The following is a 25,907-nucleotide window of genomic DNA, read 5'->3' on the forward strand; positions in this document are numbered from 1 at the left end:
TCATTTTCTGGAATTTTCCAGGCTGTTTAAAGGCACAGTCAACTTAGTGTGTGTAAACTTCTAACCCACTGGAATTGTGATACAGTGAAATATAAGTGAAATAATCTGTGTAAACAATTGTTGGACAAATTACTTGTGGCATGCACAAAGTAGATGTTCTAACCGACTTGCCAAAACTATAGTTCGTTAACAATAAATTTGTGGAGTGGTTGAAAAACAAGTTTGAATGACTTCAACCTAAGTGTATGTAAACTTCCGACCTCAACTGTATCTATAATTTTTTTTAAATTAATTATTTTTTTTATTGCTTATGAAATACATCTGAAAATATATTTGAATTGAGTTGTGCAGTAAAACGATGTTGATTTACATCATGACCAAACAATGTACTTCAACAGATTGGCATTCAACTTTTCATTACACTCAGATGCATACTAAAACGCTTCCAGGGAAAATGCAAGATAGACAACCCATGGAAAAGGTGTGAGATCAAACCCAAAGTTTCAGAATTTGTAACTCAAAGCTTGCTGACAGATGATTGTGACATTGCCAACAGCTCTGACTTTGACCAAGACATCATCATTTGACTCATCCCCCATCCTGGCACAGTGTTTTAGTCTCAGTCTTACCTGTCAGAGAACCCAATGGAACTCTCAACCGCGCTGTTCCAGAATCCTACGGAACCTTCCAGAACCCTCAGCAGTGCTGTTCCAGAACCCTACGGAACCCTCAGCAGTGCTGTTCCAGAACCCTACAGAACCCTCAGCAGTGCAGTTCCGAAGCCCTAGCGAACCCTCTGCAGTGGAACTTGAAAATGATTAGAACTATCCTTTTGTACTCCTTTCTGAAGTTATGGTTGAGCACTCCGTAGATGACTGCGTTGAGGCAGCTGTTGAAATAGGCCATGAAGTAGCTGGCTGTGAAGAGCCACTCAGGGATATTCACTCCCAGTCTGGGGTTGATAGCCACCGCCAGCCCAATGAAGTTCAGCGGAGCCCAGCAGACAGCGAACAACACAAACACCACAAACATAGTCAGGAAGATACGGAAGTCGTGTGGTTTGATCTTGGGCCTCGTGTCCGGTTTCACCCGTCTCCTCACCTGTAAGACCAGGATCCAGATCCTCAGGTAGCAGTATGTGACGATACTGATGGGGAGGATGAAGTGAACCACGACCACGGTGATGGTGTACAAGGAACTAACCGACTGGGCGAAGGTACACGAGTAGACCCTCGGGTCGTACTGCAGAGACTCCATAAACCAGTTGGGCACGATGGCCAACACAGTCAGCGACCACACCAGGATGACGTAACACACGGTGTTCTGGTTGGAGAAGAGCTTGTCGTACTTCAGGTTGTGACATATGTAGCAGTAGCGGTTGATGGCGATGCCGGTGATGTTGAAGATGGAGCCGATGACACTCAGGCCCATCAGGAAGCCGCTGATCTGGCAGTGGATGTACCCGGCGATCCAGCCGTTGTGAAAGATAGCTGTCAGAACCAGAGGGTAAGGGTAGATCGCCACCACCAGGTCGGCCAGAGCCAAACTCACCACAAAGGCATTTCCTATGGGGCAGAGAGTGCATAAGATTGGAAGGATCTTCAGAGTGTTAGGACAGTTTTCAAGGGCTGCCATTTTTAATTTGTAAATATATTCATTTATAATCTAAAAAACAGAATTAAAACAATTAAATATTGATACATTTCCACCCACAAGGTCTGTCAGAGCCAAACTCACCACACGCAGGCATTTCCTATGGGGCAGAGGATACCTCAGATTAAATAGTCCATTTTGCTCTGTTCTGTGACCATTCATTAGTAGAAGTTCAAGGTCTCCCATCCTCTTTGTAAAACCATTCAATATCACCAAAACGTAATAAATCTAATAATTATTGGAAAATAATCCAACCCTATCTAATATGTACTGGTTGCTCCAAATTAACTATAGTTCATTTTTCTAAGGGTATATCCTTAAGACCCTGTTATCATTCCTGTCTTGCCAAACCCTCCTAAAACTCCCATTAGTATGTACAGTACATAGGGAAAGACCAGGGGATTTGAGGATCCTTGTTAATTCTCATACTGACTTGTGTGTTAAAACTACATGATAATAATTGTAAATAGTTAATGAAGACCCCCAGGATTTCAGCATCAGCTAGTGCTTGCATGCTAGATTATTTCATTCATTGATTTAATTTACAGCATCCCATCCACGTGTGCAATAACATAAAACATAAACATGACATTTACACGTTGTGAGTTGAATAGCCCCTGGAGTCAGACACACTTGAACCGGAGTCTAATGAGTTGAATAGCCCCTGGAGTCAGACACACGATCTGACTTGAACCGGAGTCTAATGAGTTGAATCATTGCTTCCAGTCAGATAGTAATATCAGTGTCCTGATAGATGGGGTTGGTATTCATACAAATCCACACATTCACTATTTCTCCTCTCTCTCTCTTTCTCCTCTCTCTCTCTTTCTCTCTCTTTCTCCTCTCTCTCTCTTTCTCCTCTCTCTCTCTCTCACTCTTTCTCTTTCTCTCTCTTTCTCTCTTTCTTCTCTCTCTTTCTCTTTCTCCTCTCTTTCTCCTCTCTCTCTTTCTCTTTCTCTCTCTCTTTCTCCTCTCTCTCTTTCTCTCTTTCTCCTCTCTTTCTCTCTCTCTCTCTCTTTTTCCTCCCTCTCTCTTTCTCCTCTCTCTCTCTTTCTCCTCTGTCTCTTTCACCTCTCTCTTTCTTTCTCCTCTCTCTCTTTCTCCTCTCTCTCTCTTTCTCCTCTCTCTTTCTCATCTCTCTCTCTTTCTCCTCTCTCTCTCTTTCTCATCTCTCTCTCTTTCTCATCTCTCTCTCTTTCTCCTCTCTCTCTCTCTCTCCTCTCTCTCTTTCTCCTCTCTCTTTGTCTCTCTCTCTCTCTCTCTCTCTTCTGCAAAGGCTGCCAGTGAATCTACCCCGAGAGACGATGCACGATTGTCTTTACATGATTGTCTTTGACAGAACTTTACTAATAATCAAGTAATTACCTGTGACAAGGCCAAGCAGGAAAGTAGATGGGAGGAAGATGAGGATAAGGAGAGGGGAGGAAGAGGAAGATGAGAGGGGAGGAAGATGAGGATATGGAGAGGGGAGGAAGAGGAAGATAGGGAGAGGGGAGGGAGAGGAGAAAAGAGTGAGGTGTATTTAATAAGGTTATCAAACAAGGGGGTAGAACTCCCTGAAATAGCCTCCCTCTCCACTACAACTTTTCAATGTATAGTGTGTCTAGGCAGTTCGTATCTTAGGCTATGTTTACACAGGCAGCCCAATTCTGATTTTTTTTATTTTCGAAAGATCTGATTGGTCAAAAGGCCAATTAGTGGCTAAAGAACAGCATTGGGCTGCCTGTATGAACACAGCCTTATTGTCTCGATAATTTAAAATGTCTCTCTAGAGCCGTGAGATATGCTTGCAGAAAACAGGACTTTCATTGAGGTGACACCTACATAGGAGCCTGAATTTTGAAATCCTATACCCTGAATTGAAAACTGAGTAAATTAACCCCCAACGTGGACATCTACAGTGTACTCAGAGCAGCTGAGGGCTACATAGATGTTTAGCTTGGTAGGTGGATTCATGTCCCCCGGTGCAAGAAAGAGCACGATTTTTACAGAAGTAATGCATCATCATATCTCTGCCTCGCCATAGTTCACACTGAATAGCCAACTCATCTCATTGATGCATTCATTCACAGATGTGCTGTACAGTTAAACAGCAGTCTAAGGCACTGCATCTCAGTGCTAGTTGCGACACTACAGACACTCTGGATCGAGTCCAGGCAGTATCACAACCGGGCCGTGATCGGGAGTCCCATAGGGCGGAGCACAATTGGCCCAGTGTCGTACGGGTTTTGGCCGGTGTAGGACATCATTGTAAATAATAATTTGTTCTTCACTCACTTGCCTAGTTAAATAAAGGTTAAATAAATCAGTAGTCATTAGGGATCGCTCACTTCAGGAAGTAAATTGAATTGTGACACGTCGTGACACGTCGTGATGGGTGGCCTGCAGCTGATGATCTGGCACAGTTACGGAGTAGCACAACCAGGATGTCCTCTATGCCTGCAGTAACTGCACTGGTGAAAGGGGTCGAAACGTAGCGACAACAGTGTTCCTGTCTGACAACTTGTGGCCGAAACCGAAACAAAATACTCTCTGCTTTTCAAATCAGTTGAAGAAAGGATATGTGTAACGGATGTGACACGGCTAGCTAGTTAGCGGTGGTGCTGATGTAACGGATGTGACACGGTTAGCTAGTTAGCGGTGGTGCTGATGTAATGGATGTGACACGGCTAGCTAGTTAGCGGTTGGTGCTGATGTAACGGATGTGACACGGCTAGCTAGTTAGCGGTGGTGCTGATGTAACGGATGTGACACGGCTAGCTAGTTAGCAGTGGTGCTGATGTAACGGATGTGACACGGCTAGCTAGTTAGCGGTTGGTGCTGATGTAACGGATGTGACACGGCTAGCTAGTTAGCGGTGGTGCGCGCTAATAGCGTTTCAATCGGTGACGTCACTCGCTTCGAGACCTTGAAGTAGTGGTTCCCCTTGCTCTGCAAGGGCCGCGGCTTTTGTGGAGCGATGGGTAACGATGCTTTGTGGGTGACTGTTGTTGATGTGTGCAGAGGGTTCCTGGTTCGAGCCCGGGTATGGGCGAGGGGACGGTCTAAAGTTATACTGTTACATATGAACACTGGATACTGTATCCATATAAATATAATAAACTCTTCTACTGTATTTGTTTTCAGTTTACAGTCCTCTCTGTGGGACATGATGCTCAGGAAAATATAACTGGATGAAGTTACGCAGGAAGCTTCTGTTGTGAATTGGAATGAGACAACTGGGTTGAGGCCAAATTGATCAGAAACGGAGATGAGCACTTCTGAAGGCATGACATAATATCACAATTGCAAATGTAATTGTCCAACGACACATATAACTCAGTACTGTAGTACTACTAACAACACATACCACAGTACTGCAGTACTACTAACAACACATACCACAGTACTGTAGTACTACTAACAACACATACCACAGTACTGCAGTACTACTAACAACACAGATACCTCAGTAAAATAGTACTACTAACAACACAGAAAATAACAGACTGGGTGGCTACTTGCAATAGGTTATTACCTGCTTTCCTGAGCTTCCTGTTCCTGAAGACAGACAAGATGACCAACAGGTTCCCCAGAATGTCTACCACAATAGTTAGGATCAGGACTGTTGCCAGTAGAGTGACCACCAGCGGATAAGGATGCCCCTCTGTGTCCCTGCCATCCCCTTGTGAAGAAGAGTTTCTAGGGGCCACGGTATCTTCAACCATCCTCACTTCATCCTTTAACGTCAGGGACAGTATGTCCTGCATGGTCCTTGTCCGTTCAATGACGACTTGCATTGAGTTTAAGTTGTATGTCTTTCCAGTCAGTGAATGCACGAAAGTCATTTGTTATTTTTTTTCCCGATAACTAATCTTTTTAAAGAAGAATGTTGTCTTCTTCTACTTTGATTTGAAATGGAATCATAGCAGATTTAATTGTAACGTATAATGAGAAGAAAATATTAGAACAAAAATATATATATTTTAGCAAATTATTATTATTATTAAACTCGGAACAACAGCTTATTAATGGGTAGGCAAATAGTCAATGCATGCAGAGGTAATTGAAATCTCTCACATTGGCAAAATTGTGTGACAGAACCAGTCAATCTCTACAAAGTATTCATAAACCTCATTCATCATTCATCTGGAGTCTTTAATCCTTCATTCATCAAATGATCTTGCTGCTGCGCGCACAGCAAAACTTTCCCACACCCTTCCCACCTCGAGCGGTTTGTATCCCCACTTCCTCCCTATCAATCCGGTGGGGCGCAATAGTTATGCCTTCCGTTCCGTATCTCCGCTTTAGCGTCGGTGTTGTCTTTTCTCCTGTCACTCCTGTGCGTGAGAAAGTCTCTGCTTTCCTCGCCTTCGTTTTCAGATGATGATGATGATGCTGCTGATGTTGGGCTCTCCTCAGCACACGACACGTTCACGGTGCAAATTAAGGCTATTCCCCTGCCATAGAACCCCTCCCGCGCTCAAAAAAGAAAAACCCAACAACTATGTGTGCTCAAAACCTGATTAATGACAGACTTAAAAGCTGCAGTCTAATCACATTTTAATGTCAATAAAGTGAGTATTTTCAGAGATTATATTATGGTACCTTTCCAGATACATCTGGCTGGACAATAGACTTCATAAATGCATTACGTGTTCAATAGGCTACTTATGAGTCATCAGTGTAGACACTAAAAACCTTTGTTTTTACATTTTAATGACATGACTTTAAGGGCTGCACATATTATTTAGTATACAACACTAGTTTAGATAAAGTAAATGAATTCGGATTTTGATTTTGCATGAACGTAACTCTACTCTTCTCTTCCAGTCTCCGCATGACTTTGGTGTATAATTGGTTTGAGTGACTCCGTTAGCTTGCCTGTAACCCCTTAAAGATGCAGTGTTTGCAGTAGCTACAAGTCATCGGTTCTATTCGGTTGACTGACTAACTCTGTTTAATAACACACTCCTATCAGACATGCAGATCATGGATGGTTCACCCGGATTTCCATTCTAACTTATTATCCTCGATCTGTTATCGATGACTTGAAGATCTACTGCAATCATGTTTCTTAGAAGACTGTACACCATCCAAATGATTTTACATGCATGGGGTCAGTCAATGTAAAAGAGGTAGCAAGTAGCGGAATCCCAGAATGTCCATGTCTTTTCACATTCTATTCCCTACATAGAGCACTACTTTAGACTAGGATGACTCCTATATAGGGCACTTTGGAAGCAGCACAGAACAAGGGGAGAAGAACTGAGGGCCCAGATCATTTTATATTACATTAATGCATCCAATGGTGGAAAAAGTACCCAACTGTCATACCTTGAGTAAAAGTCTATAGAACATGAAAAAGTACCCAACTGTCATACCTTGAGTAAAAGTCTTTGGTTTAAAATATACTTACGTATCTAAAGTAAAGGACCAAGTTCGGGAAACGCTGCTATACCAGAGATACTGGATATAGTGATGAGATGCTTGTGTCTCCGCCCTAACAATGAGATTCGTTGTCCACAGAGAGGAACGGCGAGCTGTCAAGTTCCCACCTCTTCCTCTCTTTGGATTGGTGGATACTTATCTTGTTATTTGAATACTTTTTTGAATATTCGATGAGGGGCGTTGACATCAACCATCTGTATTCAATGGAGAGTGAGATGTTATGCTAGCCTCATGAATATACACAGACCATCTCGTATTCCAACAGGTACAACTCCGATATAAAGTGTTTTTTTCTCAAAGTTGCCAGGATGTCACATGCGCGTCACACTTATATCAGTACACTCTTAGCAACAACCTAAGCATTACAAAACGTATATTCGTTCAAACAAAGCTCATGTAGCAAAAAAGCAATTCACTTTTATCTTTACTAAATTTGACACTCATTGGCCGTCACCACCCATTGAAATGGCTGTCTATGGGAAAATCAAAGGAAATCCTCCCAGATTGCAGTTCCTATCAGATGTCAACAGTTTTCAGGCTTGTTTTTTGAAAAATGAGCTAGAATGTAGATTTTCTAGGTGGCTCTTATTTTGACTGTAGTCTTGTGGCGCGTGCACTTCGTTATTTATCTCTGGTAATGAACATACTATTCTCCGTCTTAAATTTGATAGTTTATTTACATATTAGGGTACCTGAGGATTGATTAGAAATGTTGTTTGACTTGTTTATTTATTGGTAACTTCTGGGATTCCTTTGTATGCATTTTGAACGAGGGGAACAGGTGGATTACTGAATCAAGCGCGCCAACTAAACTGACTTTTATGGGATATAAAGAAGGACTTTATCGAACAAAACAACCATTTGTTATGTTGCTGGGACCCTTGGGATTGTAAACAGAGGAAGATCTTCAAAGGTAAGTCATTTATTTTATCGCTATTTATGTTTTTTTTTTTTTGCTGGTTTGGAAAATGTTTTTGATGCTTTTGTACGCTGGGCGCTGTCCTTACATACAACATAGACCATAGACCGTACAACATAGACCATAGACCGTACAACATAGACCATAGACCGTACAACATAGACCATAGACAATATAACATAGACCATAGACCGTACAACATAGACCATAGACCGTACAACATAGACCATAGACAATATAACATAGACCATAGACCGTACAACATAGACCACACAACATAGACCATACAACATAGACCGTACAACATAGACCATAGACCATACAACATACACCATACAACATAGACCATAGACCGTACAACATAGACCATATAACATAGACCATAGACCATACAACATAGACCATAGACAGTACAACATAGACCATAGACCATACAACATAGACCATACAATATAGACCATACAACATAGACCATACAACATAGACTGTACAACATAGACCATAGACCGTACAACATAGACCATATAACATAGACCATAGACCGTACAACATAGACCATAGACCGTACAACATAGACCATACAACATAGACCATAGACCATACAACATAGGCCATAGACCGTACAACATAGACCATAGACCGTACAACATAGACCATAGACCGTACAACATAGACCATACAACATAGACCATAGACCGTACAACATAGACCATACAACATAGACTATAGACCGTACAACAAAAACCATAGACAATACAACATAGACCATAGACCATACAACATAGACCATAGACCGTACAACATAGACCATAGACAATACAACATAGACCATAGACCATACAACATAGACCATAGAACATAGACCATACAACATAGACCATAGGCCATACAACATAGACCATACAACATAGAACATAGACCGTACAACATAGACCATACAACATAGGCCATAGACCATACAACATAGACCATACAACATAGACCATAGAACATAGACCGTACAACAAAGACCATAGACCGTACAACATAGACCATAGACCGTACAACATAGACCATAGAACATAGACCATACAACATAGACCATAGACCATAGACCATACAACATAGACCATAGACCATACAACATAGACCATAGAACATAGACCATACAACATAGACCATAGAACATAGACCGTACAACATAGACCATACAACATAGACCATAGACCATACAACATAGACCATAGAACATAGACCGTACAACATAGACCATACAACATAGACCATAGACCATACAACATAGACCATAGACCGCACAACAAAGACCATAGACCATACAACATAGACCATAGACCGTACAACATAGACCATAGACCGTACAACATAGACCATACAACATAGACCATAGACCATACAACATAGACCATAGACCATACAACATAGACCATAGACAGACCATACAACATAGACCGTACAACATAGACCATAGAACATAGACCATACAACATAGACCATACAACATAGACCATAGAACATAGACCATAGAACATAGACAATACAACATAGACCATAGACCATACAACATAGAACATAGACCATAAACCATAGACCATACAACATAGACCATAGACAATACAACATAGACTATACAACATAGACCATAGAACATAGAACATAGATCATAGACCATAGAATATAGACCATAGACCATAGAACATAGACCATACAACATAGACCATAGAACATAGACCATAGAACATAGATCATAGACCACACATCCCCCGGCTCAGTACCCCTGCTTATTATAGAGTAGAACTAACTCCATGCATTTTTCTTGACAGATTGAATAACCCTTCATACTTAAGCTCTCTTCATTAGGAAATCAACTAGATTCTCAGGAGTCATTTTCCTACGCATCACTTGGTAAACACTTGGTTCTTTCTCCAATAGCCGCAGTGCACTCTTCAGTCCACCAAGGAACCACCTTCCTTTTTTTCTCACGCAGTTCACCCATTGGTACACTCAAAATCAGAGAGGTCACAGAGGCAACACATACATCAACCCGGCCTCTCTAAAGACAAACTGTCCAACAGACTTTTAAGCAATGATCACCAAACATTTCCCAGTCTGCTTCAAAACCGTGCACTCTCCTCAAACAATAGCATGGTATTCTTTCACTGTAATAGCCAATGTAAATTGGACAGTGCAGTTAGATTAACAAGAATGTAAGCTTTCTGACAATACCAGATATGTCTATGTCCTGGGAAATGTTCTTGTTACTTACAACCTCACGCTAATCGCGTTAGCCTACGTTAACTCAACCGTCCCGCAGAGGGACCCACCATATCCTGAAGAAGCGATTAGCATCATCTATGAAATCACCATCTTCTGAATGGTACCCCTATCTGGAATAGTAACGTTTAAAAGTTCATGCTACACCAAATCAGGAAGTGATCACTCCCAACAGTAGAATCATTCCATTCCATTCACACGCAGACGTATTAGAGTTAAAAGCCAGTTGTGAGGTCCAGGCAGGATGTAACCTCTCTAACAACGTCAACTCTTGTACCACGTCATTAAGACATACTAATGGTCTTGTTTCCATCACATCTTCCACAATAGTAACATTAGAATTTTTTTTAACCTTTATTTTTAACTAGGCAAGTCAGTTAAGAACAAATTCTTATTTTCAATGACGGCCTAGGAACAGTGGGTTGACTACCTTGTTCAGGGCCAGAACGACAGATTTTTGACCTTGTCAGCTCGGGGGTTCTATCTTGCAACCTTTCGGTTACTATAATCACTATGGACAGACAGTAGGATACCTCTCACTGTAATCACTATGGACAAACTAGACAGTATGATACCTCTCACTGTAATCACTATGGACAGACAGTATGATACCTCTCACTGTAATCACTATGGACAAACTAGACAGTATGATACCTCTCACTGTAATCACTATGGACAGACTGGACAGTATGATACCTCTCACTGTAATCACTATGGACAGACTGGACAGTATGATACCTCTCACTGTAATCACTATGGACAGACTGGACAGTATGATACCTCTCACTGTAATCACTATGGACAGACTAGACAGTATGATACCTCTCACTGTAATCACTATGGACAAACTAGACAGTATGATACCTCTCACTGTAATCACTATGGACAGACTGGACAGTATGATACCTCTCACTGTAATCAACAAGATGGCATAGCAGTTCGGACGTCTTTTGTCCTCGTCTTGTCCTGTATATATATATATATATATATATTTACAACTTTTTTCACATACATTTTATTTTTCATCAAATCATCTTCAAAACACTCTCCTGCAACCCGCCTCACCAATTTATATTTATAAAAAAGTATTATTTACCTCAAATCTGTAATCCTCCAAGAAGCTAGCCAGAAACTCCAAGAAGCTAGCCAGAAACTAGCCAGGAACTAGCCAGGAGCTAGCCAGAAGCTAGCCCAGAAGCTAATCCAGAAGCTAGTTAGCTTCTTTACTGGCAAATCGTTAGTATTCAGCTAACCACGGTTTGTGGTCATCAGCTATCCTTTAGCTCGAAAATCTATCGCCAGTTTTGTACGGCGCAGCGCGGCTCGGAACGGAATATACAGGACCAATTTTTCTCTCCATGTCCCTGGATTTCAACTGCTCTCTGGACATTCATACCCGGATCTCACAGCTAGCTGCTATCCGTGTGACTATCGGCTTTCGTCGATTCCGGAGCAAACATCAATTATTCCGGAGCTAGCCAGCTCCGTCAATCACTCCTGAGTTCCATCAATCACTCCTGGGCTGCAGTCACCTATCCGGACCCGTTTTACTGCCTACGCGGAGCCCCACCGGGCCTTCACAACTGGACTGCCGACGTTATCTACCCGAAGGAGATCCGGCTGGCTCCTCCGTCGCGACGTTACCTGAACGCTCATCTGCGGCCTGCTAACCGTTAGCTGTCTTACCGGCTGCTATCTGAATAGACAATCGGACAATTTATTTATTTTTATTATTGTTATGTTTTCTTCTTGGGCCTCTATAACTATATCTATTGTTCTTATTTTTGTTGTTGTTGTGTGATTTGGATTAATCCCCTCTACCACACGGAACCCCACTAATCTACTGACGGAACGCAAGAGGTGGCTAACAACAGCTTGCTACCGATGGCCTGGCTAGCTGTCTAAATCGCCGTGACCCCCAACCAACCTCTCCACTCACTGGACCCTTTTGATCACTCAACTAAGCATGCCTCTCCTTAATGTCAATATGTCTTGTCCATTGCTGTTCTGGTTAGTGTTTATTGGCTTATTTCACTGTAGAGCCTCTAGTCCTGCTCACTATACCTTATCCAACCTATTAGTTCCACCACCCACACATGCAATGACATCTCCTGGTTTCAATGATGTTTCTAGAGACAATATCTCTCTCTTCATCACTCAATACCTAGGTTTACCTCCACTGTATTCACATCCTACCATACCTTTGTCTGTACATTATACCTTGATGCTATTTTATCGCCCCCAGAAACCTCCTTTTACTCTCTGTTCCAGACGTTCTAGATGACCAATTCTTATTGCTTTTAGCCGCACCCTTATTCTACTCCTCCTATGTTCCTCTGGCGATGTAGAGGTGAATCCAGGCCCTGCAGTGCCTAGCTCCACTCCTATTCCCCAGGCGCTCTCTTTTGACGACTTCTGTAACCGTAATAGCCTTGGTTTCATGCATGTTAACATTAGAAGCCTCCTCCCTAAGTTTGTTATATTCACTGCTTTAGCACACTCTGCCAACCCGGATGTTCTAGCTGTGTCTGAATCCTGGCTTAGGAAGACCACCAACAATTCAGAAATGTTAATTCCAAACGACAACATTTTCAGACAAGATAGAACTGCCAAAGGGGGCGGTGTTGCAATCTACTGCAAAGATAGCCTGCAGAGTTCTGTCCTACTATCCAGGTCTGTACCCAAACAATTTGAACTTCTACTTTTAAAAATCCACCTCTCTAAAAACAAGTCTCTCACCGTTGCCGCCTGCTATAGACCACCCTCTGCCCCCAGCTGTGCTCTGGACACCATATGTGAACTGATTGCCCCCCATCTATCTTCAGAGCTCGTGCTGCTAGGCAACCTAAACTGGAGCATGCTTAACACCCCAGCCATCCTACAATCTAAACTTGATGCCCTCAATCTCACACAAATTATCAATGAACCTACCAGGTACCTCCCCAAAGCCTTAAACACGGGCACCCTCATAGATATCATCCTAACCAACTTCCCCTCTAAATACACCTCTGCTGTCTTCAACCAAGATCTCAGCAATCACTGCCTCATTGCCTGCATCCGTAATGGGTCAGCGGTCAAACGACCTCCACTCATCACTGTAAAACGCTCCCTGAAACAATTCAGCGAGCAGGCCTTTCTAATCGACCTGGCCCAGGTATCCTGGAAGGATATTGATCTCATCCCGTCAGTAGAGGATGCCTGGATATTTTTTAAAAATGCCTTCCTAACCATCTTAAATAAACATGCCCCATTCAAGAAATTTAGAACCAGGAACAGATATAGCCCTTGGTTCTCCCCAGACCTGACTGCCCTTAACCAACACAAAAACATCCTATGGCATTCTGCATTAGCATCGAACAGCCCCCATGATATGCAGCTGTTCAGGGAAGCTAGAAACCATTATACACAGGCAGTTAGAAAAGCCAAGGCTAGCTTTTTCAAGCAGAAATTTGCTTCCTGCAACACTAACTCAAAAAAGTTCTGGGACACTGTAAAGTCCATGGAGAATAAGAACACCTCCTCCCAGCTGCCCACTGCACTGAAGATAGGAAACACTGTCGCCACTGATAAATCCACCATAATTGAGAATTTCAATAAGCATTTTTCTACGGCTGGCCATACTTTCCACCTGGCTACTCCTACCCCGGTCAACAGCACTGCACCCCCAACAGCAACTCGCCCAAGCCTTCTCCATTTCTCCTTCTCCCAAATCCATTCAGCTAATGTTCTGAAAGAGCTGCAAAATCTGGACCCCTAAAAATCAGCCGGGCTAGACAATCTGGACCCTTTCTTTCTAAAATTATCTGCCGAAATTGTTGCCACCCCTATTACTAGCCTGTTCAACCTCTCTTTCGTGTCGTCTGAGATTCCCAAAGATTGGAAAGCAGCTGCGGTCATCCCCCTCTTCAAAGGGGGAGACACTCTTGACCCAAACTGCTACAGACCTATATCTATCCTACCATGCCTTTCTAAGGTCTTCGAAAGCCAAGTCAACAAACAGATTACCGACCATTTCGAATCTCACCATACCTTCTCTGCTATGCAATCTGGTTTCAGAGCTGGTCATGGGTGCACCTCAGCCACGCTCAAGGTCCTAAACGATATCTTAACCGCCATCGATAAGAAACATTACTGTGCAGCCGTATTCATTGATCTGGCCAAGGCTTTCGACTCTGTCAATCACCACATCCTCATCGGCAGACTCGACAGCCTTGGTTTCTCAAATGATTGCCTCGCCTGTTTCACCAACTACTTCTCTGATAGAGTTCAGTGTGTCAAATCGGAGGGTCTGCTGTCCGGACCTCTGGCAGTCTCTATGGGGGTGCCACAGGGTTCAATTCTTGGACCGACTCTCTTCTCTGTATACATCAATGAGGTCGCTCTTGCTGCTGGTGAGTCTCTGATCCACCTCTACGCAGACGACACCATTCTGTATACTTCCGGCCCTTCTTTGGACACTGTGTTAACAACCCTCCAGGCAAGCTTCAATGCCATACAACTCTCCTTCCGTGGCCTCCAATTGCTCTTAAATACAAGTAAAACTAAATGCATGCTCTTCAACCGATCGCTACCTGCACCTACCCGCCTGTCCAACATCACTACTCTGGACGGCTCTGATTTAGAATACGTGGACAACTACAAATACTTAGGTGTCTGGTTAGACTGTAAACTCTCCTTCCAGACCCATATCAAACATCTCCAATCCAAAGTTAAATCTAGAATTGGCTTCCTATTTCGCAACAAAGCATCCTTCACTCATGCTGCCAAACATACCCTTGTAAAACTGACCATCCTACCAATCCTCGACTTTGGCGATGTCATTTACAAAATAGCCTCCAATACCCTACTCAACAAATTGGATGCAGTCTATCACAGTGCAATCCGTTTTGTCACCAAAGCCCCATATACTACCCACCATTGCGACCTGTACGCTCTCGTTGGCTGGCCCTCGCTTCATACTCGTCGCCAAACCCACTGGCTCCATGTCATCTACAAGACCCTGCTAGGTAAAGTCCCCCCTTATCTCAGCTCGCTGGTCACCATAGCATCTCCCACCTGTAGCACACGCTCCAGCAGGTATATCTCTCTAGTCACCCCCAAAACCAATTCTTTCTTTGGCCGCCTCTCCTTCCAGTTCTCTGCTGCCAATGACTGGAACGAACTACAAAAATCTCTGAAACTGGAAACACTTATCTCCCTCACTAGCTTTAAGCACCAACTGTCAGAGCAGCTCACAGATTACTGCACCTGTACATAGCCCACCTATAATTTAGCCCAAACAACTACCTCTTTCCCAACTGTATTTAATTTATTTATTTATTTTGCTCCTTTGCACCCCATTATTTTTATTTCTACTTTCCATTCTTCCATTGCAAAACTACCATTCCAGTGTTTGACTTGCTATATTGTATTTACATGGCCTTTTTTGCCTTTACCTCCCTTCTCACCTCATTTGCTCACATTGTATATAAACTTGTTTATACTGTATTATTGACTGTATGTTTGTTTTACTCCATGTGTAACTCTGTGTCGTTGTATCTGTCGAACTCCTTTGCTTTATCTTGGGCAGGTCGCAATTGTAAATGAGAACTTGTTCTCAACTTGCCTACCTGGTTAAATAAAGGTAAAATAAATAAATAAATAAAAATCACTATAGACAGACTAGACAGTATGATACCTCTCACTGTAATCACTATGGACAGACTAGACAGTATGATACCTCTCACTGTAATCACTATGGACAGACAGTATGATACCTCTCACTGTAATCACTATGGACAGACAGTAGGATACCTCTCACTGTAATCACTATGGACAGACAGTATGATACCTCTCACTGTAATCACTATGGACAGACAGTAGGATACCTCTCACTGTAATCACTATGGACAGACTAGACAGTATGATACCTCTCACTGTAATCACTATGGACAGACTGGACAGTATGATACCTCTCACTGTAATCACTATGGACAGACTAGACAGTATGATACCTCTCACTGTAATCACTATGGACAGACAGTAGGATACCTCTCACTGTAATCACTATGGACAGACTGGACAGTATGATACCTCTCACTGTAATCACTATGGACAGACTAGACAGTATGATACCTCTCACTGTAATCACTATGGACAGACTGGACAGTATGATACCTCTCACTGTAATCACTATGGACAGACTGGACAGTATGATACCTCTCACTGTAATCACTATGGACAGACAGTATGATACCTCTCACTGTAATCACTATGGACAGACAGTATGATACCTCTCACTGTAATCACTATGGACAGACAGTATGATACCTCTCACTGTAATCACTATGGACAGACAGTAGGATACCTCTCACTGTAATCACTATGGACAGACTGGACAGTATGATACCTCTCACTGTAATCATTATGGACAGACAGAAAGTACCTCTCACTGTAATCACTATGGACAGACTAGACAGTATGATACCTCTCACTGTAATCCCTATGGACAGACTAGACAGTATGATACCTCTCACTGTAATCATTATGGACAGACAGAAAGTACCTCTCACTGTAATCACTATGGACAGACTAGACAGTATGATACCTCTCACTGTAATCACTATGGACAGACTGGACAGTATGATACCGCTCACTGTAATCACTATGGACAGACTAGACAGTATGATACCTCTCACTGTAATCACTATGGACAGACTGGACAGTATGATACCTCTCACTGTAATCACTATGGACAGACTAGACAGTATGATACCTCTCACTGTAATCACTATGGACAGACTAGACAGTATGATACCTCTCACTGTAATCACTATGGACAGACTGGACAGTATGGTACCTCTCACTGTAATCACTATGGACAGACTAGACAGTATGATACCTCTCACTGTAATCACTATGGACAGACAGTAGGATACCTCTCACTGTAATCACTATGGACAGACTGGACAGTATGATACCTCTCACTGTAATCACTATGGACAGACTAGACAGTATGATACTTCTCACTGTAATCACTATGGACAGACTGGACAGTATGATACCTCTCACTGTAATCACTATGGACAGACTGGACAGTATGATACCTCTCACTGTAATCACTATGGACAGACAGTATGATACCTCTCACTGTAATCACTATGGACAGACAGTATGATACCTCTCACTGTAATCACTATGGACAGACAGTATGATACCTCTCACTGTAATCACTATGGACAGACAGTAGGATACCTCTCACTGTAATCACTATGGACAGACTGGACAGTATGATACCTCTCACTGTAATCATTATGGACAGACAGAAAGTACCTCTCACTGTAATCACTATGGACAGACTAGACAGTATGATACCTCTCACTGTAATCACTATGGACAGACTAGACAGTATGATACCTCTCACTGTAATCACTATGGACAGACTAGACAGTATGATACCTCTCACTGTAATCACTATGGACAGACTGGACAGTATGATACCTCTCACTGTAATCACTATGGACAGACTAGACAGTATGATACCTCTCACTGTAATCACTATGGACAGACTGGACAGTATGATACCTCTCACTGTAATCACTATGGACAGACTAGACAGTATGATACCTCTCACTGTAATCACTATGGACAGACTAGACAGTATGATACCTCTCACTGTAATCACTATGGACAGACTAGACAGTATGATACCTCTCACTGTAATCACTATGGACAGACTAGACAGTATGATACCTCTCACTGTAATCACTATGGACAGACTAGACAGTATGATACCTCTCACTGTAATCACTATGGACAGACTAGACAGTATGATACCTCTCTCTGCAATGGTTAAAAAGGCAGAAATGGTCGAGTTGTCCATGATAATGTTCAAACACAAATATATATATTTTTTAAATGTAACCTTTATTTAAATAGGTAAGTCAGTTAAGAAGAAATTCTTTGGCTTGCTAGACGTTTGCATTATATACGCCCACCTGGTCCAAACACCCTTCTTTCATTTTTGCACACTAATTTGAGTGTCCCGAATATATATATATATATATATATACTATGTTACGTCTAGTTCTTGAGACCAGGCTGGTATGCGTTGTTTGACTCTGGGTAACAGCTTCAATAGCTAACCACAATGTCTACAATTACCTTCAACTCCCATTTTAACACACACACACACACACACACACACACACACACACACACACACACACACACACACACACCTCTTCCTGTCTGAATGGTTTCATGTTTTTAGAGAGGCTAGTATTTCAATGGTGTTTTTAGAGAGGCTAGTATTTCAATGGTGTTTTTAGAGAGAGGCTAGTATTTCAATGGTTTCATGTTTTTAGAGAGGCTAGTATTTCAATGGTGTTTTTAGAGAGAGAGAGGCTAGTATTTCAATGGTGTTTTTAGAGAGAGGCTAGTATTTCAATGGTTTCATGTTTTTAGAGAGGCTAGTATTTTAATGGTGTTTTTAGAGAGAGGCTAGTATTTCAATGGTTTCATGTTTTTAGAGAGGCTAGTATTTCAATGGTGTTTTTAGAGAGAGAGAGGCTAGTATTTCAATGGTGTTTTTAGAGAGGCTAGTATTTCAATGGTGTTTTTAGAGAGAGGCTAGTATTTCAATGGTTTCATGTTTTAGAGAGGCTAGTATTTCAATGGTTTCATGTTTTTAGAGAGGCTAGTATTTCAATGGTGTTTCTAGAGAGAGGCTAGTATTTCAATGGTTTCATGTTTTAGAGAGGCTAGTATTTCAATTGTTTCATGTTTTTAGAGAGGCTAGTATTTCAATAGGGTTTTTAGAGAGAGGCTAGTATTTCAATGGTGTTTTTAGAGAGGCTAGTATTTCAATGGTTTCATGTTTTTAGAAAGAGGGTAGTGTCTGAGAGCCTGATGGAGACTGACAGGCCTGGTGAGTGATTGGCAGCTGGGTGGATGTGATGACTTACTACACAGCGGATCTAAACACAGGGTTGTCAGTGAGGGGATGTTGCTGACTAACAAGGCGTGCGTGTGTGTTGGGAGTGATATAATTATGATTACTATAATTGCATTGCTGTGAATGTAGCAATATAATTTGATAATTAGGGGAAAGTTCAGGCCCATGTCAAAGTCATTTTTATGGAGTTAAATTACCCAACAAAATGAGTGTGTTGTGTTCCAACTCAATGACCCTGGGTGAGACCCAAAACATACCCTATTCCCTTTATAGAGCACTACTGTTGACCAGGGCCCATAGGGTAGTGCACTACTGTAGACCAGGGTACAGAACATTGAGCCTCTGAGATTTTTCAACCCTCAGTCACCCATCTCAATCAGTGGTCACCAGCCTAGTCGATCACCAAACATTTCTGTAGAAACGCCAACAACAAAGGCTTGCGCTCCTTTTTTGAAATTCAGATGCCCTGCATTTCATTTGTCTTTAAAGACAAACTCCACCTACCAGACGGAGAGAAGACAAACTCCACCTATCAGACGGAGAGAAGACAAACTCCGCCTACCAGATGGAGAGAAGACAAACTCTGCTTACCAGACAGAGAGAAGACAAACTCCACCTACCAGATGGAGAGAAGACAAACTCCGCCTACCAGACAGAGAGAAGACAAACTCCACCTACCAGATGGAGAGAAGACAAACTCCGCCTACCAGATGGAGAGAAGACAAACTCTGCTTACAAGACGGAGAGAAGACAAACCCCGCCTACCAGACAGAGAGAAGACAAACTCCGCCTACAAGACGGAGAGAAGACAAACTCCGCCTACCAGATGGAGAGAAGACAAACTCTGCTTACCAGACGGAGAGAAGACAAACCCCGCCTACCAGATGGAGAGAAGACAAACTCCGCCTACCAGACGGAGAGAAGACAAACTCCACCTACCAGACGGAGAGAAGACAAACTCCACCTACCAGATGGAGAGAAGACAAACTCCGCCTACCAGACAGAGAGAAGACAAACTCCACCACCAGATGGAGAGAAGACAAACTCCGCCTACCAGACGGAGAGAAGACAAACTCCGCCTACCAGACGGAGAGAAGACAAACTCCGCCTACCAGACGGCGAGAAGACAAACTCCGCCTACCAGACGGAGTGAAGACAAACTCCGCCTACCAGACGGAGTGAAGACAAACTCCGCCTACCAGACGGAGAGAAGACAAACTCCGCCTACCAGACGGAGAGAAGACAAACTCCGCCTACCAGACGGAGTGAAGACAAACTCCGCCTACCAGACGGAGAGAAGACAAACTCCGCCTTCCAGACAGAGAGAAGACAAACTCCGCCTACCAGACGGAGAGAAGACAAACTCCGCCTACCAGACGGAGAGAAGACAAACTCCGCCTACCAGACGGAGAGAAGACAAACTCCGCCTACCAGATGGAGAGAAGACAAACCTCGCCTACCAGACGGAGAGAAGACAATCTCCGCCTACCAGATGGAGAGAAGGCAAACTCCACCTTCCAGATGGAGAGAAGACAAACTCCGCCTACCGGTCCGCCTACCAGATGGAGAGAAGACAAACTCCACCTACCAGTCCGCCTAGCAGATGGAGAGAAGACAAACTCCGCCTACCAGACGGAGAGAAGACAAACTCTGCCTACTAGACGGAGAGAAGACAAACTCCGCCTACCAGACGGAGAGAAGACAAACTCTGTCTACCAGACGGAGTGAAGACAATCTCCGCCTACCAGACGGAGAGAAGACAAACTCTGCCTACTAGACGGAGAGAAGACAAACTCCGCCTACCAGATGGAGAGAAGGCAAACTCCACCTTCCAGATGGAGAGAAGACTAACTCCGCCTACCAGTCCGCCTACCAGATGGAGAGAAGACAAACTCCACCTACCAGTCCGCCTAGCAGATGGAGAGAAGACAAACTCCGCCTACCAGACGGAGAGAAGACAAACTCTGCCTACCAGACGGAGAGAAGACAAACTCCGCCTACCAGATGGAGAGAAGACAAACTCCGCCTACCAGACGGAGAGAAGACAAACTCCGCCTACCAGATGGAGAGAAGACAAACTCCGCCTACCAGACGGAGTGAAGACAAACTCCGCCTACCAGACGGAGAGAAGACAAACTCCGCCTTCCAGACAGAGAGAAGACAAACTCCGCCTACCAGACGGAGAGAAGACAAACTCCGCCTACCAGACGGAGAGAAGACAAACTCCGCCTACCAGACGGAGAGAAGACAAACTCCGCCTACCAGATGGAGAGAAGACAAACCTCGCCTACCAGACGGAGAGAAGACAATCTCCGCCTACCAGATGGAGAGAAGGCAAACTCCACCTTCCAGATGGAGAGAAGACAAACTCCGCCTACCGGTCCGCCTACCAGATGGAGAGAAGACAAACTCCACCTACCAGTCCGCCTAGCAGATGGAGAGAAGACAAACTCCGCCTACCAGACGGAGAGAAGACAAACTCTGCCTACTAGACGGAGAGAAGACAAACTCCGCCTACCAGACGGAGAGAAGACAAACTCTGTCTACCAGACGGAGTGAAGACAATCTCCGCCTACCAGACGGAGAGAAGACAAACTCTGCCTACTAGACGGAGAGAAGACAAACTCCGCCTACCAGATGGAGAGAAGGCAAACTCCACCTTCCAGATGGAGAGAAGACTAACTCCGCCTACCAGTCCGCCTACCAGATGGAGAGAAGACAAACTCCACCTACCAGTCCGCCTAGCAGATGGAGAGAAGACAAACTCCGCCTACCAGACGGAGAGAAGACAAACTCTGCCTACTAGACGGAGAGAAGACAAACTCCGCCTACCAGATGGAGAGAAGGCAAACTCCACCTTCCAGATGGAGAGAAGACAAACTCCGGCTACCAGACGGAGAGAAGACAAAGTCCGCCTACCAGACGGAGTGAAGACAAACTCCTTCTACCAGACGGAGAGAAGACAAACTCCGCCTACCAGTCCGCCTACCAGATGGAGAGAAGACAAACTCCACCTACCAGTCTGCCTAGCAGATGGAGAGAAGACAAACTTCGCCTACCAGACGGAGAGAAGACAAACTTCGCCTACCAGATGGAGAGAAGACAAACTCTGCCTACCAGACAGAGAGTAGACAAACTCCCCCTACCAGACAGAGAGAAGACAAACTCCCCCTACCAGACGGAGAGAAGACAAACTCCCCCTACCAGACGGAGGGAAGACAAACTCCGCCTACCAGACGGAGAGAAGACAAACTCCGCCTACCAGACAGATAGAGAGATCTGTGACTAAATCGAGTGTGACTACTGTGCTGGCCAATGGGATAGACTTTACGTGCTGCTGTGTGTTTTGTTGCCAACCTTACTTTTCTACCTGACAACTTTACGGTTTTTACTTTTTAATTACCGTTTATATTTTTAGTTTTTCCTTCACTTAACTTTTTTTCATTCAACTTTTTCACTCCGGACGTTTTATCTGGACACGGTTCGTCAGGACCTCCAACAGTTGAAGCTAAGTAGTAACGTTAACATTATGCCTTCTAATTGCAGTCGTTGTACTCATAATATACAGGAGAACGATCGCCTTATGGCGAGGATAGCTGTGTTGCAAGTCCAGCTTCAGACGTAAGCGTTAGGCGAGGGTCATTTCAGTGTAGGAAAGGATGAAACAGCGTCTGTGCCACCAGTAAGTACAGATAGTAGTATAAATCCCCTCGCACGGTCCCCGCAGCCGGACAACTTTCTCATGGCTTCTGGAGGGAAATGCTGTAGGAATGTTCAACCGGTGGTGTCGCTCATTCAGCCGACAGAAACTTTCAACCGGTTTTCCCCATTAAGCAGCGAGTTGGAGTCAGAGGCCGAGCCTTCTCTGGTCTCTACTCCTCCCGTTACGGGGTCTGAGACGCTGAAGCTTCCCACCATTAGCTCTGACAAATTGAAAACCCTAGTCATTGGCGACTCCATTACCCGCAGTATTAGACTTAAAACGAATCATCCAGTGATCATACACTGTTTACCAGAGGGCAGGGCTACTGACGTTAAGGCTAATCTGAAGATGGTGCTGGCTAAAGCTAAAACTGGCGAGTGTAGAGTGTATAGAGATATTGTTATCCACGTCGGCACCAATGATGTTAGGATGAAACAGTCAGAGGTCACCAAGCGCAACATAGCTTCAGCGTGTACATTTTTTGATAATTGGCCCTCTTTCTGGGACTCACCCACAAACAGGACCAAGCCTGGCCTGTTGAGGAGTGACAGACTCCATCCTAGCTGGAGGGGTGCTCTCATCTTATCTATGAACATAGACAGGGCTCTAACTCCTCTAGCTTCACAATGAAATAGGGTGCAGGTCAGGCAGCAGGCAGTTAGCCAGCCTGCCAGTTTAGTGGAGTCTGCCACTCGCACAGTCAGTGTAAGTCAGCTCAGCTATCCCCATTGAGACTGTGTCTGTGCCTCGACCTAGGTTGGGCAAAACTAAACATGGCGGTGTTCGCCTTAGCAATCTCACTAGAATAAAGACCTCCTCCATTCCTGTCATTATTGAAAGAGATTGGGATACCTCACATCTCAAAATAGGGCTACTTAATGTTAGATCCCTCACTTCAAAGGCAGTTATAGTCAATTAACTAATCACTGATCATAATCTTGATGTGATTGGCCTGACTGAAACATAGCTTAAGCCTGATGAATTTACTGTGTTAAATGAGGCCTCACCTCCTGGTTACACTAGTGACCATATCCCCCGTGCATCCCGCAAAGGTGGAGGTGTTGCTAACATTTCCGATAGCAAATTTCAATTTACAAAAAAAAAAAGGACGTTTTCGTCTTTTGAGCTTCTAGTCATGAAATCTATGCAGCCAACTCAATCAATTTTTATAGCTACCGTTTACAGGCCTCCTGGGCCATATACAGCGTTCCTCACTGAGTTCTCTGAATTCCTATCAGACCTTGTCGTCATAGCAGATAATATTCTAATTTTTGGTGACTTTAATATTCACATGGAAAAGTCCACAGACCCACTCCAAAAGGCTTTTGGAGCCATCATCGACTCAGTGGGTTTTGTCCAACATGTCTCCGGACCTACTCACTGCCACAGTCATAGTCTGGACCTAGTTTTGTCCCATTGTCATGACTTCCACCGAAGTTAGCTCCCCTGCCTGTTCGGGCGGGGCCCGGCGGTCGTCGTCACCGGCCTACTAGCCGCCACCGATCCCTTTTTCGTTGTCTGTTTGTTTTGTCTTATTAGTTGCACCTGTCTATTTGTGTGCTTGGTTGGCTTCCTTATTTATAGTATGTTTACCCGCCCTTGTTTCGTGCGGGATTACTCATATGTTACGTGTGTATGTTTTTTTGGTGTTCGTGCTTAGGACCTGGTACCCTGTTGTGTTGGGTTGGTCCACATTTTCCGCGTCCTGTTTTGTTGGGCATTATTTTTCTGTGAGATATTAAAAGTGCACGTCTTTCTGTGGAACTATATGCTCTCTGCGCCTGATTCTTCCCTCACGCACCAAGTTACCCGTGACACCCATGGAATAAATGTTGTGGATCTTAATGTTTTTCCTCATAACCCTGGACTATCGGACCACCATTTTATTACGTTTGCAATCGCAACAAATAATCTGCTTAGATCCCAAACAAGGAGCATCAAAAGTCGTGCTAGAAATTCTCAGACAACCCAAAGATTCCTTGATGCCCTTGCAGACTCCCTCTGCCTACCCAAGGATGTCAGAGGACAAAAATCAGTTAACCACCTAACTGAGGAACTCAATTTAACCTTGCACAATACACTAGAATCAGTTGCACCCCTAAAAACTAAAAACATTTGTCATAAGAAACTAGCTCCCTGGTAAACAGAAAATACACAAGCTCTGAAGCAAGCTTCCAGAAAATTGGAACAGAAATGGAGCCACACCAAACTGGAAGTCTTCCGACTAGCTTGGAAAAACAGTACCGTGCAGTATCAAAGAGCCCTCACTGCTGCTCGATCATCCTATTTTTCCAACTTAATTGAGGATACTGTCGCAAAGCTAATTAAAAAGCAGCATTCCCCAAGAGAGGATGGCTTTCACTTCAGCAGTAATAAATTCATGAACTTCTTTGAGGAAAAGATCATGATCATTAGAAAGCAAATTACAGACTCCTCTTTAAATCTGCATATTCCTCTAAGCTCAGTTGTCCTGAGTCTGCACAACTCTGCCAGGACCTAGGATCAAGGGAGACACTCAAGTGGTTTAGTACTATATCTCTTGACACAATGATGAAAATAATCATAGCCTCTAAACCTTCAAGCTGCATACTGGACCCTATTCCAACTAAACTACTGAAAGAGCTGCTTCCTGTGCTTGGCCCTCCTATGTTGAACATAATAAACGGCTCTCTATCCACCGGATGTGTACCAAACTCACTAAAAGTGGCAGTAATAAAGCCTCTCTTGAAAAAGCCAAACCTTGACCCAGAAAATATAAAAACTATCGGCCTATTTCGAATCTTCCATTCCTCTCTAAAGTTTTTGAAAAAGCTGTTTCTAAGCAACTCACTGCCTTCCTGAAGATACAAACAATGTATATGAAATGCTTCAGTCTGGTTTTAGACCCCATCATAGCACTGAGACTGCACTTGGTAAATTACCTTTTAATGGCGTCAGACCGAGGCTCTGCATCGGTTCTCGTGCTCCTAGACCTTAGTGCTGCTTTTGATACCATC

General features: G+C 43.6%; 1 protein-coding gene across 1 annotated transcript; it reads right to left on the minus strand.

Moving 5' to 3' along the window:
* Nucleotides 1-360: 360 nt before the first annotated feature.
* On the minus strand, nt 361-5,511 carry mtnr1al (melatonin receptor type 1A like). Its single transcript, XM_021583307.2, has 2 exons — nt 5,171-5,511; nt 361-1,565 (listed from the first exon to the last, which is right to left on the minus strand). The coding sequence occupies exons 1-2, from the start codon at nt 5,478-5,480 to the stop codon at nt 763-765; spliced, it is 1,113 nt and encodes a 370-aa protein (XP_021438982.1). The 5' UTR covers nt 5,481-5,511; the 3' UTR covers nt 361-762.
* Between the last annotated feature and the right edge of the window lie 20,396 nt (nt 5,512-25,907).

Source organism: Oncorhynchus mykiss, chromosome 31 (assembly GCF_013265735.2).
Source record: "Oncorhynchus mykiss isolate Arlee chromosome 31, USDA_OmykA_1.1, whole genome shotgun sequence".
Classification (NCBI taxonomy): domain Eukaryota; kingdom Metazoa; phylum Chordata; class Actinopteri; order Salmoniformes; family Salmonidae; genus Oncorhynchus; species Oncorhynchus mykiss.